General features: G+C 47.2%; 1 protein-coding gene across 2 annotated transcripts in view; it reads left to right on the top strand.

The window, feature by feature from the left end:
* The window catches only part of PODXL (podocalyxin like), an 88,786-nt gene that overhangs the window by 47,037 nt on the left and 29,686 nt on the right, over positions 1-12,063 (top strand). For both annotated transcript variants that reach the window (XM_030215983.1, XM_030215982.1), the window contains exons 2-3: positions 7,629-8,213; positions 10,296-10,522. In XM_030215983.1, the coding sequence (XP_030071843.1) occupies positions 7,629-8,213; positions 10,296-10,522 (812 nt within the window). The remainder of the gene's footprint in view (positions 1-7,628; positions 8,214-10,295; positions 10,523-12,063) is intronic.

Here is a 12,063-nt window from a genome sequence, read left to right as displayed (position 1 = left end):
TTCAGAACTTTTAGTACAAGAACAGTGCTGGGCAGACTTCTACGGTCTGTGCCCTGAGAATGGCAAGGAGAAATCAAACTGGGGTATATATATATAAAGTATAGCATATCAAGTAAAATGAGTTTATCTTGTTGGGCAGACTGGATGGACTGTACAGGTCTTTATCTGCCGTCATTTACTATGTTACTATATAGGTGACACCTGCAAGCATAAGGGCTCTTGTAGTGATGTACAGTAGGTTTTGGTGGGTTTTGGAGGGCTCATTATACAATATAAGGGGGAAATGGTGAGATGTGTACCTGGGACCTTTTATGTGAAGTCCACTGCAAGCGCCCCCTAGGGTGTCCCACTTCTCTGCTAGGATGTTTGTGTGGCCAGTTTACTAAGAATGCTCCCCTCCCCCCATCCCCCAAATACATCCCAATGACTTGTTTTTCTGCATTTTTCCCTTGCATTTTTTTTTTCAAAAATGGTCCTAAAAGATAGACTCATTGAGCACAAAAACGTCTAACAGACGGCCATTTTAGAAACCAAACATTGGACGTTTTCCTGGTTTGAACATGACCGTGTTCACTAATGGATTTTTGGACGTTTTTCGCAAAACGTCCAAAAATCTGATTTAGACTTGTGTCGAAAATGCCATTCTAAGTCTTTGGAATTAAATTCAGGAAGAGTTCAAGGAGTCCTTCAGCCTTGGTTTTATGGGGTGTCTAGTCTTCTTTCAGCATTTGACAAACACAAGCTCTGCTTCTGTTTTTCAAAAACAAAGAAAGCCCTGTGGGCCAATATGGAGTGGAGGAGTGGCCTAGTGGTTAGGGTGGTGGACTTTGGTCCTGGGGAACTGAGGAACTGAGTTTGATTCCCAGCACAGGCAGCTCCTTGCCCCATGTAAGCCGCATTGAGCCTGCCATGAGTGGGAAAGCGCAGGGTACAAATATAACAAAAATAAAATAGATACTATTGGAGATTCTACATGGAATGTTGCTACTATTGGAGATTCTACATGGAATGTTGCTATTCCACTAGCAATATTCCATGTAGAAGGCTGCGCAGGCTTCTGTTTCTGTGAGTCTGACGTCCTGCACGTACATGCAGGACGTCAGACTCACAGAAGCAGAAGCCTGCGCAGCCACATTGGTGATCTGCAAGGGCTGACTTCTAGTGGAATAGCAACATTCCATGTAGAATCTCAAATAGTAGCAACAGTGGAGGAGTTGCCTAGTGGTTAGGGTGGTGGACTTTGGTCCTGAGGAACTGAGTTCAATTCCCACTTCAGGCACAGGCAGCTCCTTGTGACTCTGGGCAAGTCACTTAACCCTCCATTGCCCCACGTAAGCCGCATTGAGCCTGCCATGAGTGGGAAAGCGCAGGGTACAAATGTAACAAAATAAATAAATAAATATGGAACTCTTAAACCAAAAATATATTGTAAATGTCTTCAGGGTTATAAATAGCCCCTCTACCGTAGCGTGAATGAAACAAAAGGAAGTGACTTTTGGCCTTCATTCAGGTTCTTATCACAACACTGCAGACACCCTTCTCCACCCCCCTCTCAGATTCATCACACCTGACAAGACACTTCTTGTGGGTTACAGAGTCCTGGAACTGAAGAAAAGGCTGGGGTCTACATTCTCTCTCCGATACCCATTAAGAGAGAAGAATGATGCTGGCAGTTTTCACATCACCCACTCCCCAGGACCCTCTTCCCCTAAGAGATCTCAAGTATTGGACAGGAGGAGGAGGAGGCATCACACAATTATTTTGCGGGTCAGAAAGCCAGAGTTTGCACATTTTTTGGTTCTCATTATGTCGGGGGAAGGAGGCTAGCAGGGGTGTGATGGATGAAATGAAACTGGGTTTCCTTTCTTTTGACAGCACAGCAGGGAGGGTTCATTGTTATGGGACAGTGAGAGGAGGACATTTAGAAGATGGCACAAGAAACAGGAAGACAGGAGTCAAATAGAAAGCAAAAACCTTCTATACCCCCACGATGCCATACGGACTTGGGATTTTGCCCAGGGGTGTTGGCGATGGGGGCATCATATTTATTAAACTTTCCTGTTATATGTCACGTAAACATTTAATGGTGGTGATTTATTTCTTGAACCTAAGCCACTGTTGGAATTTTTGGTGGATCGGGAGGGTGGTCCAGCTGTGAGGGTAGTTCCCTTTGGTTAGCACGTAATCTGGCTGTCAGTGTATAGGATTTCTCCGCCTTGTTTTGGGGGCTTTATTTCTTTTTCTATATTTATATTTCCTGCTTGACCCCAGCAATATTGTGGACTAATGAATGAATTTTTTTCCTCTATTAATTGGACTTTCTGTATCTGTCTTTTTCTGATTTCTTAGTTGTAAGCTTGAATGTTACGTTGACATTCTAAAATAGAAATTTTGTAAAAAACAAAAAACTTTCATTGTAAAACACTATACAAAATAAACTTTAAGAGCATAATTCTGTAAAGAAAACTAGGCACCTATTTTCCTTCGTATAATATTACTATAGCAGGGCAAGTAAAGTGTTAAACCATAAAGCTTGTGCAAATGCTCACAGAGCAAATTCTCTTGTTTCTCAAAAATGCCTAATTCTCAAAAGTTAGGAGGAAAAGACCTCAAGCCACAACTCTGAGCTTATAGCTTCCTGCATGTGTGACTGGTCAAATAAGTCATCATTGGTCTGTAAAAACCTCCTATTCACAGTTGCTAAGTAGACGAACATTTCTAAAACTTTAATTCACAATAAGTTTCTACCAACAACCGGATAGAGTAAAAATTGCTACTTAGCTTCAGTGGCGTTCCGACCCTAGCTGACACCCGGTGCGGATCGCCGATGCGCCCCCCAGGTGCAGCGCGACCCCCCCCCCAGTGAAATGACACCTCTCCCCCCCCCCCAGTGAAATGACACCCCCCGGGTGCACGCCGCTGGGGGGGGTGCCGCGGCACGCGCCTGTTGCCCTGTCTCAGTCTGATTTCGCAATTCGCATGTGTTCACTGCTCCCTCTGAGTCTGCCCCGGAATCGGACTGAGACAGGGCAACAGGCGCGCGCCGCGGCACCCCCCCCCAGCGGCGTGCACCCGGGGTGGACCACCCCCACCGCCCCCCCCCTTGGTACGCCACTGCTTAGCTTATCTGGTCTAATGCTAGCAATAATCATCTACTAATTGGATGAATGGTTGACAACTAAGCAAGCCACAGCAATTTGGACGTGGTTGATCTGTGACATTAATAGATTCGGTATATGAACATTAGTTTGCTGTGTTCTGCTCATGTGTATTAATTTATTTATTTGTTGCATTTGTATCCCACCTTATCCCACCTCTTTGCAGGCTCAAAGTGGCTTACGATACATCGTGAGTAGTGGAAGAATGTTAGTAATATAGACATTTGTATAGATATCTGTGTACTATTATTATTATTTGTTGCATTTGTGCCCCGCACTTTCCCACACGATTCAACTTCAGGGGTGAACACCTCTCGTTTTGACATAATTACCCAGAATTTCATACGATGTATCTTATTTCGATCTGAGCTGTAATATAGCACATGTATATATGTATTGTGCTTTTGAGAACGCTGGCAGTGCGATGATGGTTCAGTTACTTCTGTAATGACTGAAGTGTGACCTGAACACTTCTTAATATTCACAATCAGGGGTGTAGCCAGACACCCAATTTTGGGTGGGCCTGGGCCCAAGATGGGTGGGCAGAAGAACTCCGCCCTGTCCCACAAGTGATTTGGTCTCTCCCTGTCTCTCGCCTGCATGCCATATACTACTACTACTACTTAACACTTCTAAAGCGCTACTAGGGTTACGCAGCGCTGTACAAATTAACAAAGAAGGACAGTCCCTGCTCAAAGGAGCTTACAATCTAAAGGACGAAATGTCAAGTTGGGGCAGTCTAGATTTCCTGAGTAGAGGTGTAGTGGTTAGGTGCCGAAGGCGACATTGAAGAGATGGGCTTTGAGTAGGGATTTGGGCAGGGAGGGGGCCTGGCGTATGGGCTCAGGGAGTTTGTTCCAAGCATGGGGTGAGGCGAGGCAGAAAGGGCGGAGCCTAGAGTTGGCGGTGGTGGAGAAGGGTACTGAAAGGAGGGATTTGTCTTGAGAGCGGAGGTTACGGGTAGGAACGTAAGGGGAGATGAGGGTAGAGAGGTAAGGAGGGGCTGCAGATCGAGTGCATTTGTAGGCTAGTAGGAGAAGTCTCTCAAACATCCCCCTCACCCCATACCTTTTAAATAGCAGATTTTCACTGGCAGTGAGCAGCAAATAATACACACTGCTCATGTTGGCTCCACAGCCTTCCCGCTGATGCAACTTCCTGTTTCTGCATAGGCAGGAATACATCAGAGGGAAGGCTGGTATGCAGGAAGGACAAGAATTTTTGGCTGGTGGGGCTTGGGAATCCCTGCCAGACACTTCATAGGTGTGCTGCTACTGGGTGGGCCTGAGCCCAAAGTAGGTGGGCCTGGGTCCACCCTTGGCTACGCCACTGTTCACAATTATATTTAAACATCTCACATTTTCCTTAAATAAATTATTTTGACGTAATTGTTATTTAAATACCTTAATATAAGTAGTAAAGTAACGAGTAACAGGGTTTGCCATAAAATAAGTGTAAAATGTGACTTTATCCCCTGGCCTTCCAGTATTGTAGACCCCAGTTAATCTCCTCCTTCAGGGGTCCTTTTGCTAAGCAGCGGGTAAAAAGCCCCCTAAAAAGAAATGACCATGCGGTAAGAGTACTCTTACCATGTGGCCATGCGGGGGGAACACTTGCCACCACCCCGATAAGGGCTCCTGTGGTAACCCAGCGGTAATCAGGTAGCCTGTGGTGATGACTGATTACCGCCAGGTTAGCACCGCGCTATTAAATTTAAAATATTTTCCAGTGCGCAGGAACTACCACCGGCGCCCGCATTGGGCCAGCAGTAGTTCCAGGATAGCGTGCAGTAAACCGACGCTTTATAAAAGAGTCCCTCAGCATGATGAATTCTTCAATTTTATTACTGTTTTTGCCTACCTCACCTTCACTGGAGAATAGTTTGGGAACCCCTGATCTAAACCATTTTGGTGAAGAAATATTTCTTTGCCTCCTGATATTCAGGATCGGTGCCTGGCCTGTTAAATGCGGGATAACCGGCTATCCGCCAATTTTTAAAGTCAGGGTTTCGGCACTTAACTGGCCAAGTGCTGACTCCACCCCCAGAATGCCTCCAAAGCAGGGGCGTAGCTACTACGGGGCCACGGGGGCCTGGGCCCCTGTTGATTTGGCCCTGGACCCCCCTGCCGACGACCCTCTCAACCCCCCCTCCCGCCGTCAACCCGCCATTGCCGTCGGCTACCTTTACTGGCGGAGGACCCCAACCCCCGCCAGCCGAAGTCTTCTTCCTTCGTTTTGTTTCTGAGTCTGACGTCCTGACGTCAGACTCACAGAAACAGAACGAAGCCCTGCAGATCGCAAGGCTTCATTCTGTTTCTGTGAGTCTGACGTGCTGCACTTTGTACCTGCAGGACGTCAGACTCAGAAACAAAACGAGGGAAGAAGACTTCGGCAGGCAGGGGTTGGGGTCCCCCGCCAGCAAAGGTAGGCGACGGCGGGCGGGGGAGGGGTCGAGAGGGTCGTCGGCAGGGGGGGTCAAAGTTGTTGGTGGTGGTGTTGGCAGTGGCGGCGGCGGGGGGTCGGCAGTACTGGGGGAGGGCTAAAATGTGCCCCCTCACCTCGGGCTCTTGACCCCCCTCCCGCCGAAGTCTGGCTACGCCCCTGCTCCAAAGTGGCCGGTTCTGACATATGCACTTTGACTATCGACCCAGTAGGTTCCAGAATTTGTCACAGTTCTCCAAAGTGAACGGGTTGCGTCTACATTACTACACCGGCAGCCGTTAGCATGGTTCTGCAAACAGGGGTGAAAGTTTGGAGCATAAATCCTTTGAATATCAAGCCTACTGTTTCTTCATCTGGGTCTGTGCTTTGCCTTTATTCACTTTTACATTTCTTTGGAATTTGTGATTTCCCAGTGGCAAGTAGACCTGTGGGTGTATACAAGTGTAGTCTCTTGAACTGGCCTTTTAACTCCAGTATATAATGGGCTTCCCCTCCACACTAGGATCCTCTTCAGCCCACAGACGCACTGGGATTTTCCCAAGTAGTACCTTACATAGGCACCGACTCCGTGGGTGCGCTGGGTGCTCAAGCACCCCCAATATTGCACCCACCGGAAGTTCATTCCCTCCCTCCCTCCCTCCCTCCCTCCTCCTCCTCCCTTTGAGTTCCAGGCCCCCTCCCTCCAAATTTTAAAAGTCATCTGTTTTACCTTGTCGGGGTTAAGGCGGCAGCAGCGGTAAAAAGCATGCAGGCTCTGCTCGGTGCTTAGTTCAGTTTAACCTTCGCTCTCTCTCAGCTCTGGTCCCGCCCTCATTTCGTGTTTCCGCAAGGGCGGGGCCAGAGCTCAGAGAGAGCGAAGGGAAAACTGAACTAAGCACCGAGCCTGCATGCTTTTTACCGCTGCTGCCGCCCTAACCCCAATGAGGTAAGATAGATGACTTTTAAAATTTGGAGGGAGGGGGCCTGGAACTTGAAGGGAGGGAGGAAGGGAGGAATGATGACCCTGGAACTGGGTGGGAGGGAGGGAGGGGGGACCCTGGAACGGAGGGAGGGGGGAGGACCCTGGAACTGGGAGGGGGAGGACCCTGGGAGGGGGAGGGGGAGGACCCTGGGAGGGGGAGGGGGGAGGACCCTGGAACTCGGAGGGAGGGGAGAGGGAAAGGAGAGAGAGAGAGGGGAGGGAGGGGGCCTGGAACTGGGAGGAAGGTGGAGGGGGGACAGGTTAGAGGGAGGGGAATGAGGGGGGGTCAAGGGGGAGGGAGACAGGGGGAATGCACCACCTGTAAAAAAAAAAAAAATTCAGCACCCCCAATCATTTTGAACAGTTGGCTCCTATGGTCCCTTATTGTTTAGGAGAATCCCAAATTTGGGGCTCTTAGCTCTCCTTTGTATGGAGAGGTGGCCTGCGGGGAATGCAGAGATATAAGGGGCCATGCACAGAGATTCATTGCAGGGTCTTATTTGTATAAGTCAGTAGGGGCTGAAAAGCAGGGTAGCAACGCAAGGCCACTCAATGGTAGGTTTGGCCCAACCTGTAGACAAAACTAAAGTCTCCGTCAAGCAGAGGGAGGTGGGTCAAACCTCTTTCTTCACACATGCACATTAGGCAGGACCCAAATGAAGACACAAGCTGGAAGCCAAAAGGAAGACCCTGCACCTCAGACAGTCCAATCAGAATCCACACAGGAAACTGTGCCTGCCACCTAGGGGTTTATAAAAGGACAGGCAGAAGCATTCCCGCAATCTCCGAAGGGGATTCTGTAGCAGAACAGTGTACACTTCCCCACTTCTGTAAGATGGTATGGTCCTGCTGCGGGGAGCTTACTGGGCTAGTGGGAGTACCAAAGGATCCTTACATTTGCATGAGCAGTCTGCAATGTATGTACATGAATCTCAGGCATAATCACTGGGGGAGGTCCTGAAAACCTAAGTGGTGGAGAGGGCAGGGAGGTCAAGGTCAGTTTGGACACCACTAGAATTGAGCATTTGTCAGATATCTCTACTACTCACTGCTTCTTGTCCTTTTAGGATGTCCCCATTTGTCAATGTCGCAGTTGGATCCAAGTATGACTGTGGCACCTACTTCCATAAGCACCGTGAAAAATGCAAATGAAGTTACAACCCAAGTGCCGAAAAGCTCTGCATCAGCCTCACAGCTCACAACAACTTCAGAGAAAAATAGCATAGCAAGTGCTTCAGTGCCACCTGTTTCATCCTCCTCTCAACAAACATTGGCCACAACCCAAGTTCTTCCCAGCTCATCGCCAGAGTCAGCGACGGGCACTAAGAGCAGCCCAGCAAGCAGCCAAGTCACTTCACCGACTTCACCTACACCAACCTCAGGGGCTCCCAAACTGACTCACACTGCAAGCAGCTCAGTGGCTTCCAGTTATCCCAGTCCCCCCAAGTCTTCTCAGGGTACCAGTCCCTCTCCTAATAATGTCACATCTCCGGTAACAGATGGGATGACTACAGGACCCACTGATAAAACCTTGACGTCACCAAAAGCTTCAGTCTCAAAAAATACCACCCTCATTCCCAGCATCTCTGTTGGCCAAACTGGGGGTACCACCCCACCACTGACCAAGTCAACAGTGATGTCTTCGGCTCCTGGTAAGTAGGTGCTAATCAGTTTTTGTCATTACTACGGTTAATAATCCCATTTGTTTCAGTTTTTCAGATGATTTTTGTTTCATTTAACTCACCGTGCAAGACCATTTCCTACCTAGGTATAGTGAGAATACAAGTGTCTTAGATTCCAAATCAAGTTGTAGGTTGTAGTCGCAAGCTGAGGACTGTTACTGCCGTAGCCAGGCGAGACGTGACCAGGATTAAGAAGAGAAACTTTTTCCTTAGGTAAATGTGAAAGAGTAAGAGAGACTCAGACCAAAAATCAACAAGAACGGTGTCCTTTCTTATCTCTCTATATAAAATCTCTAGATATAAAAGGCACCACCAACGTTCTAAATGAAGCCTCCAGCCGGAAGTGTGAAGCGGTAGAGATATCCGGTTTCCCCATGAGTGTCTGCCCCACCCTCGCTCTCTCTGTAACACAAACAGTGAAGGAAAACACAGCACAGCACGAAATCGTGCTCTCTGTAACAGTGAAGGACTCGGAGGAGGGAGGGGAGAGAGGGCAGATGCCCTCACTCTCTCTGTAACACAAACAAACAGCAGGAAACTTAACACTGAAGGACTCAGAGGGGGGAGGGGACAGACAGCACAGGGGACAGACAGCACAGGGGAAGGGAGAAAGGGCAGAGGGCAGGGACACACACACTCCCACATGCACACTCTGAAGAAAACCTTGCTAGCCCCCATTTCATTTGCTTCAGAAACGGGGCTTTTTTTACTAATCTTACAATATTTCTGAAATGTGTTGTTTTCCAATTTGCTTTCACTTTTATTCTCCCTCCCAGATGCATGAACTAGGCAACTCAAGCTCCATCAACGGCCAATAGCTGGTGGAAAAAAACCTGCCCCGAGCCTGAACCATGCACTACTGCATATCTACCAGCAGGGGTCGTTATGACAGTGGCAGTCACCCTCTTTATTAAACTTTAATTTGTATTGTATTTTCAGTTCAAGATACAGTACATACATGATACCAGATAAGGAGGTTAGCTGCTTATCTTTTATTAGAGGTCAGTTCGATGATGGCCAGAATTTCATGGTGCGTATTCCGCTGCCTCAGGGAATTTCAGGCCGTAAATATTAGCCCAGCTTTATTACTTCAGCTGGCCTTCGTCAAGTGGGCCTCCGATGAAAGAAAAGCAGCTAATGCTGGGCAAACACCTCTGGGTTGATTTTCACGTCTGTCAGTTATGGGCAGTGCTTTTTGCTCATGTTTATCCCAGCACGATTTTCTTTTTGTGGAATCTCTTGCTTCCTGAAGCTCTGGGAAAGTGACTCCTTGGTCAAAATCTGGGTTGTCTCAGACCTCACTGGCAATTTGCACTTTTAGGCCAAAAACTTACATCTACACTCCCTAGTGAAGAGTTCTTCTCGGGTCAAGTTGAGACCGTCGGTTTAGCCCACGTCTAAATTTCTATTCTCGCTCATGGTTGGAATATTCAAGCAGCTTATCGAGCCTGTCACAGTGACCCCACAGCCACTCAAGTTTTCAGGAGAGTCACAATGAATATTCATGGGATAAATTTGCATGTGATGGATTGCCAATATATTCAGATTCATCTCATGCATATTTATGAAATGAATCGCTTCTGGGTCAGAAAAGGAAAGCCCTGCCATTATGCCTTAAATTTTAAAGCACCTCAGTACATCCTAAATCAATTTAAGAATTAAACCGGTGGGCTCTCTATACAGCACATGTTCCAGCTAGATTACTGACAGTACAGTTTAAATCAACGTCATTCAACCTCTTAACTATTGTGCATTGAAAATGGCTTTCAGGACATAAGGGGGAGTTATCAACCTGAGCTAACATTGAGATGGATTATTTTACCACTAACTCATGCTATTTTAGCCAAGACCCCATTTTATACAATGAAACCTAGTTAGTAATAACCCAGGTTAACAGTAAAATAACCCATCTTAACGGTAGTCTACTTTGATAACTCCCCCGCCCCTTAATGTTTTTTCTGTCATGATTTTCCACACAACGTGAAATGAATTATTTTCCATTCCATGAAAGTGGAAACAATAACACTTCTCCTTCTAAACTTTGTCTGTCAGATGGGAACACAGTAACACCATCCCTTGTAATTAACACAACAGCCACACCGCCTCAAAACACCACAAGAACCAGAGAATCTGCTGCTTCTGTGAAAACTGTAGAAACTAGTCCAACAGCAACGCCCAACGCAACCAGCATCAGCACCACCATCTCCGAGAAACCTGGCTCTCCAGGGACAAGTCCTGCAGCAGTTGAACCCGTCTCCAGCCCCACATCTTCGATCAAGGTAAAGTCCGCAGTGAGAAATGTCTCATAATCCCTGGTGTTCTCGGGTACCTATCTACTGTAACCAGGACTTCCAGTTGTCATCACATTATCAAGGACCGGCTGAAATGGCTCTAGTCTCAACCCTGTTGCGTTGTGGATTGGTCCTTCTGATTTCCTAAAGAAAAGAAATGGTATTTAATCACCTGAATTGGCCAGATATGGTGAGGCTATTATCGCTTGCGTTATTGGAGGAAATAGCCTCTGTATTCCCGATTCAGAACGGGATGGATTCATCATTGGCTAAAAGAACTCTCAGGTGTCTTCAGGCACCAAAAACATGCATAAATCTGGTCGCTCTACTGAAATGACAAATGGTGTAAACAGTAACACCTGCAACCAACCTTGATTTTGTCCCCATTCCATGCATTCTGTTATTCTTTTCTTTAGTACAAATGGTTGGATATGGCCAGAGTATTTGAAAGAAATGGGATTTAATCACCTGAATTGGCCAGATATGGTGAGGCTATTATCGCTTGCGTTATTGGAGGAAATAGCCTCTGTATTCCCGATTCAGAACGGGATGGATTCATCATTGGCTAAAAGAACTCTCAGGTGTCTTCAGGCACCAAAAACATGCATAAATCTGGTCGCTCTACTGAAATGACAAATGGTGTAAACAGTAACACCTGCAACCAACCTTGATTTTGTCCCCATTCCATGCATTCTGTTATTCTTTTCTTTAGTACAAATGGTTGGATATGGCCAGAGTATTTGAAAGAAATGGGATTTAATCACCTGAATTGGCCAGATATGGTGAGGCTATTATCGCTTGCGTTATTGGAGGAAATAGCCTCTGTATTCCCGATTCAGAACGGGATGGATTCATCATTGGCTAAAAAACCTCCATTAATGTCATATACTATCAGATACAACTTTAATGACTATGTCAAAAGTACAAACACTTATCTTAGTGCCATAGTTGCATTATGGTTTCACTTTTGTATGCCCGACGGGGTCCCTAAATATGTTCTGAATCGGGAATACAGAGGCTTTTTCCTCCGATAACGCAAGCGACAATAGCCTCACCATATCTGGCCAATTCAGGTGATTAAATCCCATTTCTTTCAAATACTCTGGCCATATCCAACCATTTGTACTAAAGAAAAGAATAACAGAATGCATGGAATGGGGTCAAAATCAAGGTTGGTTGCAGGTGTTACTGTTTACACCATTTGTCATTTCAGTAGAGCGACCAGATTTATGCACGTTTTTGGTGCCTGAAGACACCTGAGAGTTCTTACTACGCAATGGTAGTTATCTTTGTCTTCCAAATACAAAGACTCAGTGGCGTACCAAGGGGGGGCGGTCCACCCCGGGTGCATGCCGTGCACCTGTCGGCCGAGTCCGCTCGTTCCCTCCCTGCTGCTCCCTCTGCGCGGAACAGGTTACTTCCTGTTCCGGGGCAGAGGGAGCAGCAGGGAATGAGTGGACTCGGAGCCGACAGGCGCGCGGCACCCCCCCCCCCCCAGCAGGTATAAATGCACCGGGGGGGCCGCGCTG

Source organism: Microcaecilia unicolor, chromosome 10 (assembly GCF_901765095.1).
Source record: "Microcaecilia unicolor chromosome 10, aMicUni1.1, whole genome shotgun sequence".
NCBI classification, from domain to species: domain Eukaryota; kingdom Metazoa; phylum Chordata; class Amphibia; order Gymnophiona; family Siphonopidae; genus Microcaecilia; species Microcaecilia unicolor.
Note: the sequence above shows the minus strand (reverse complement) of the source record. Positions and strands in the feature narration are given on the sequence as shown.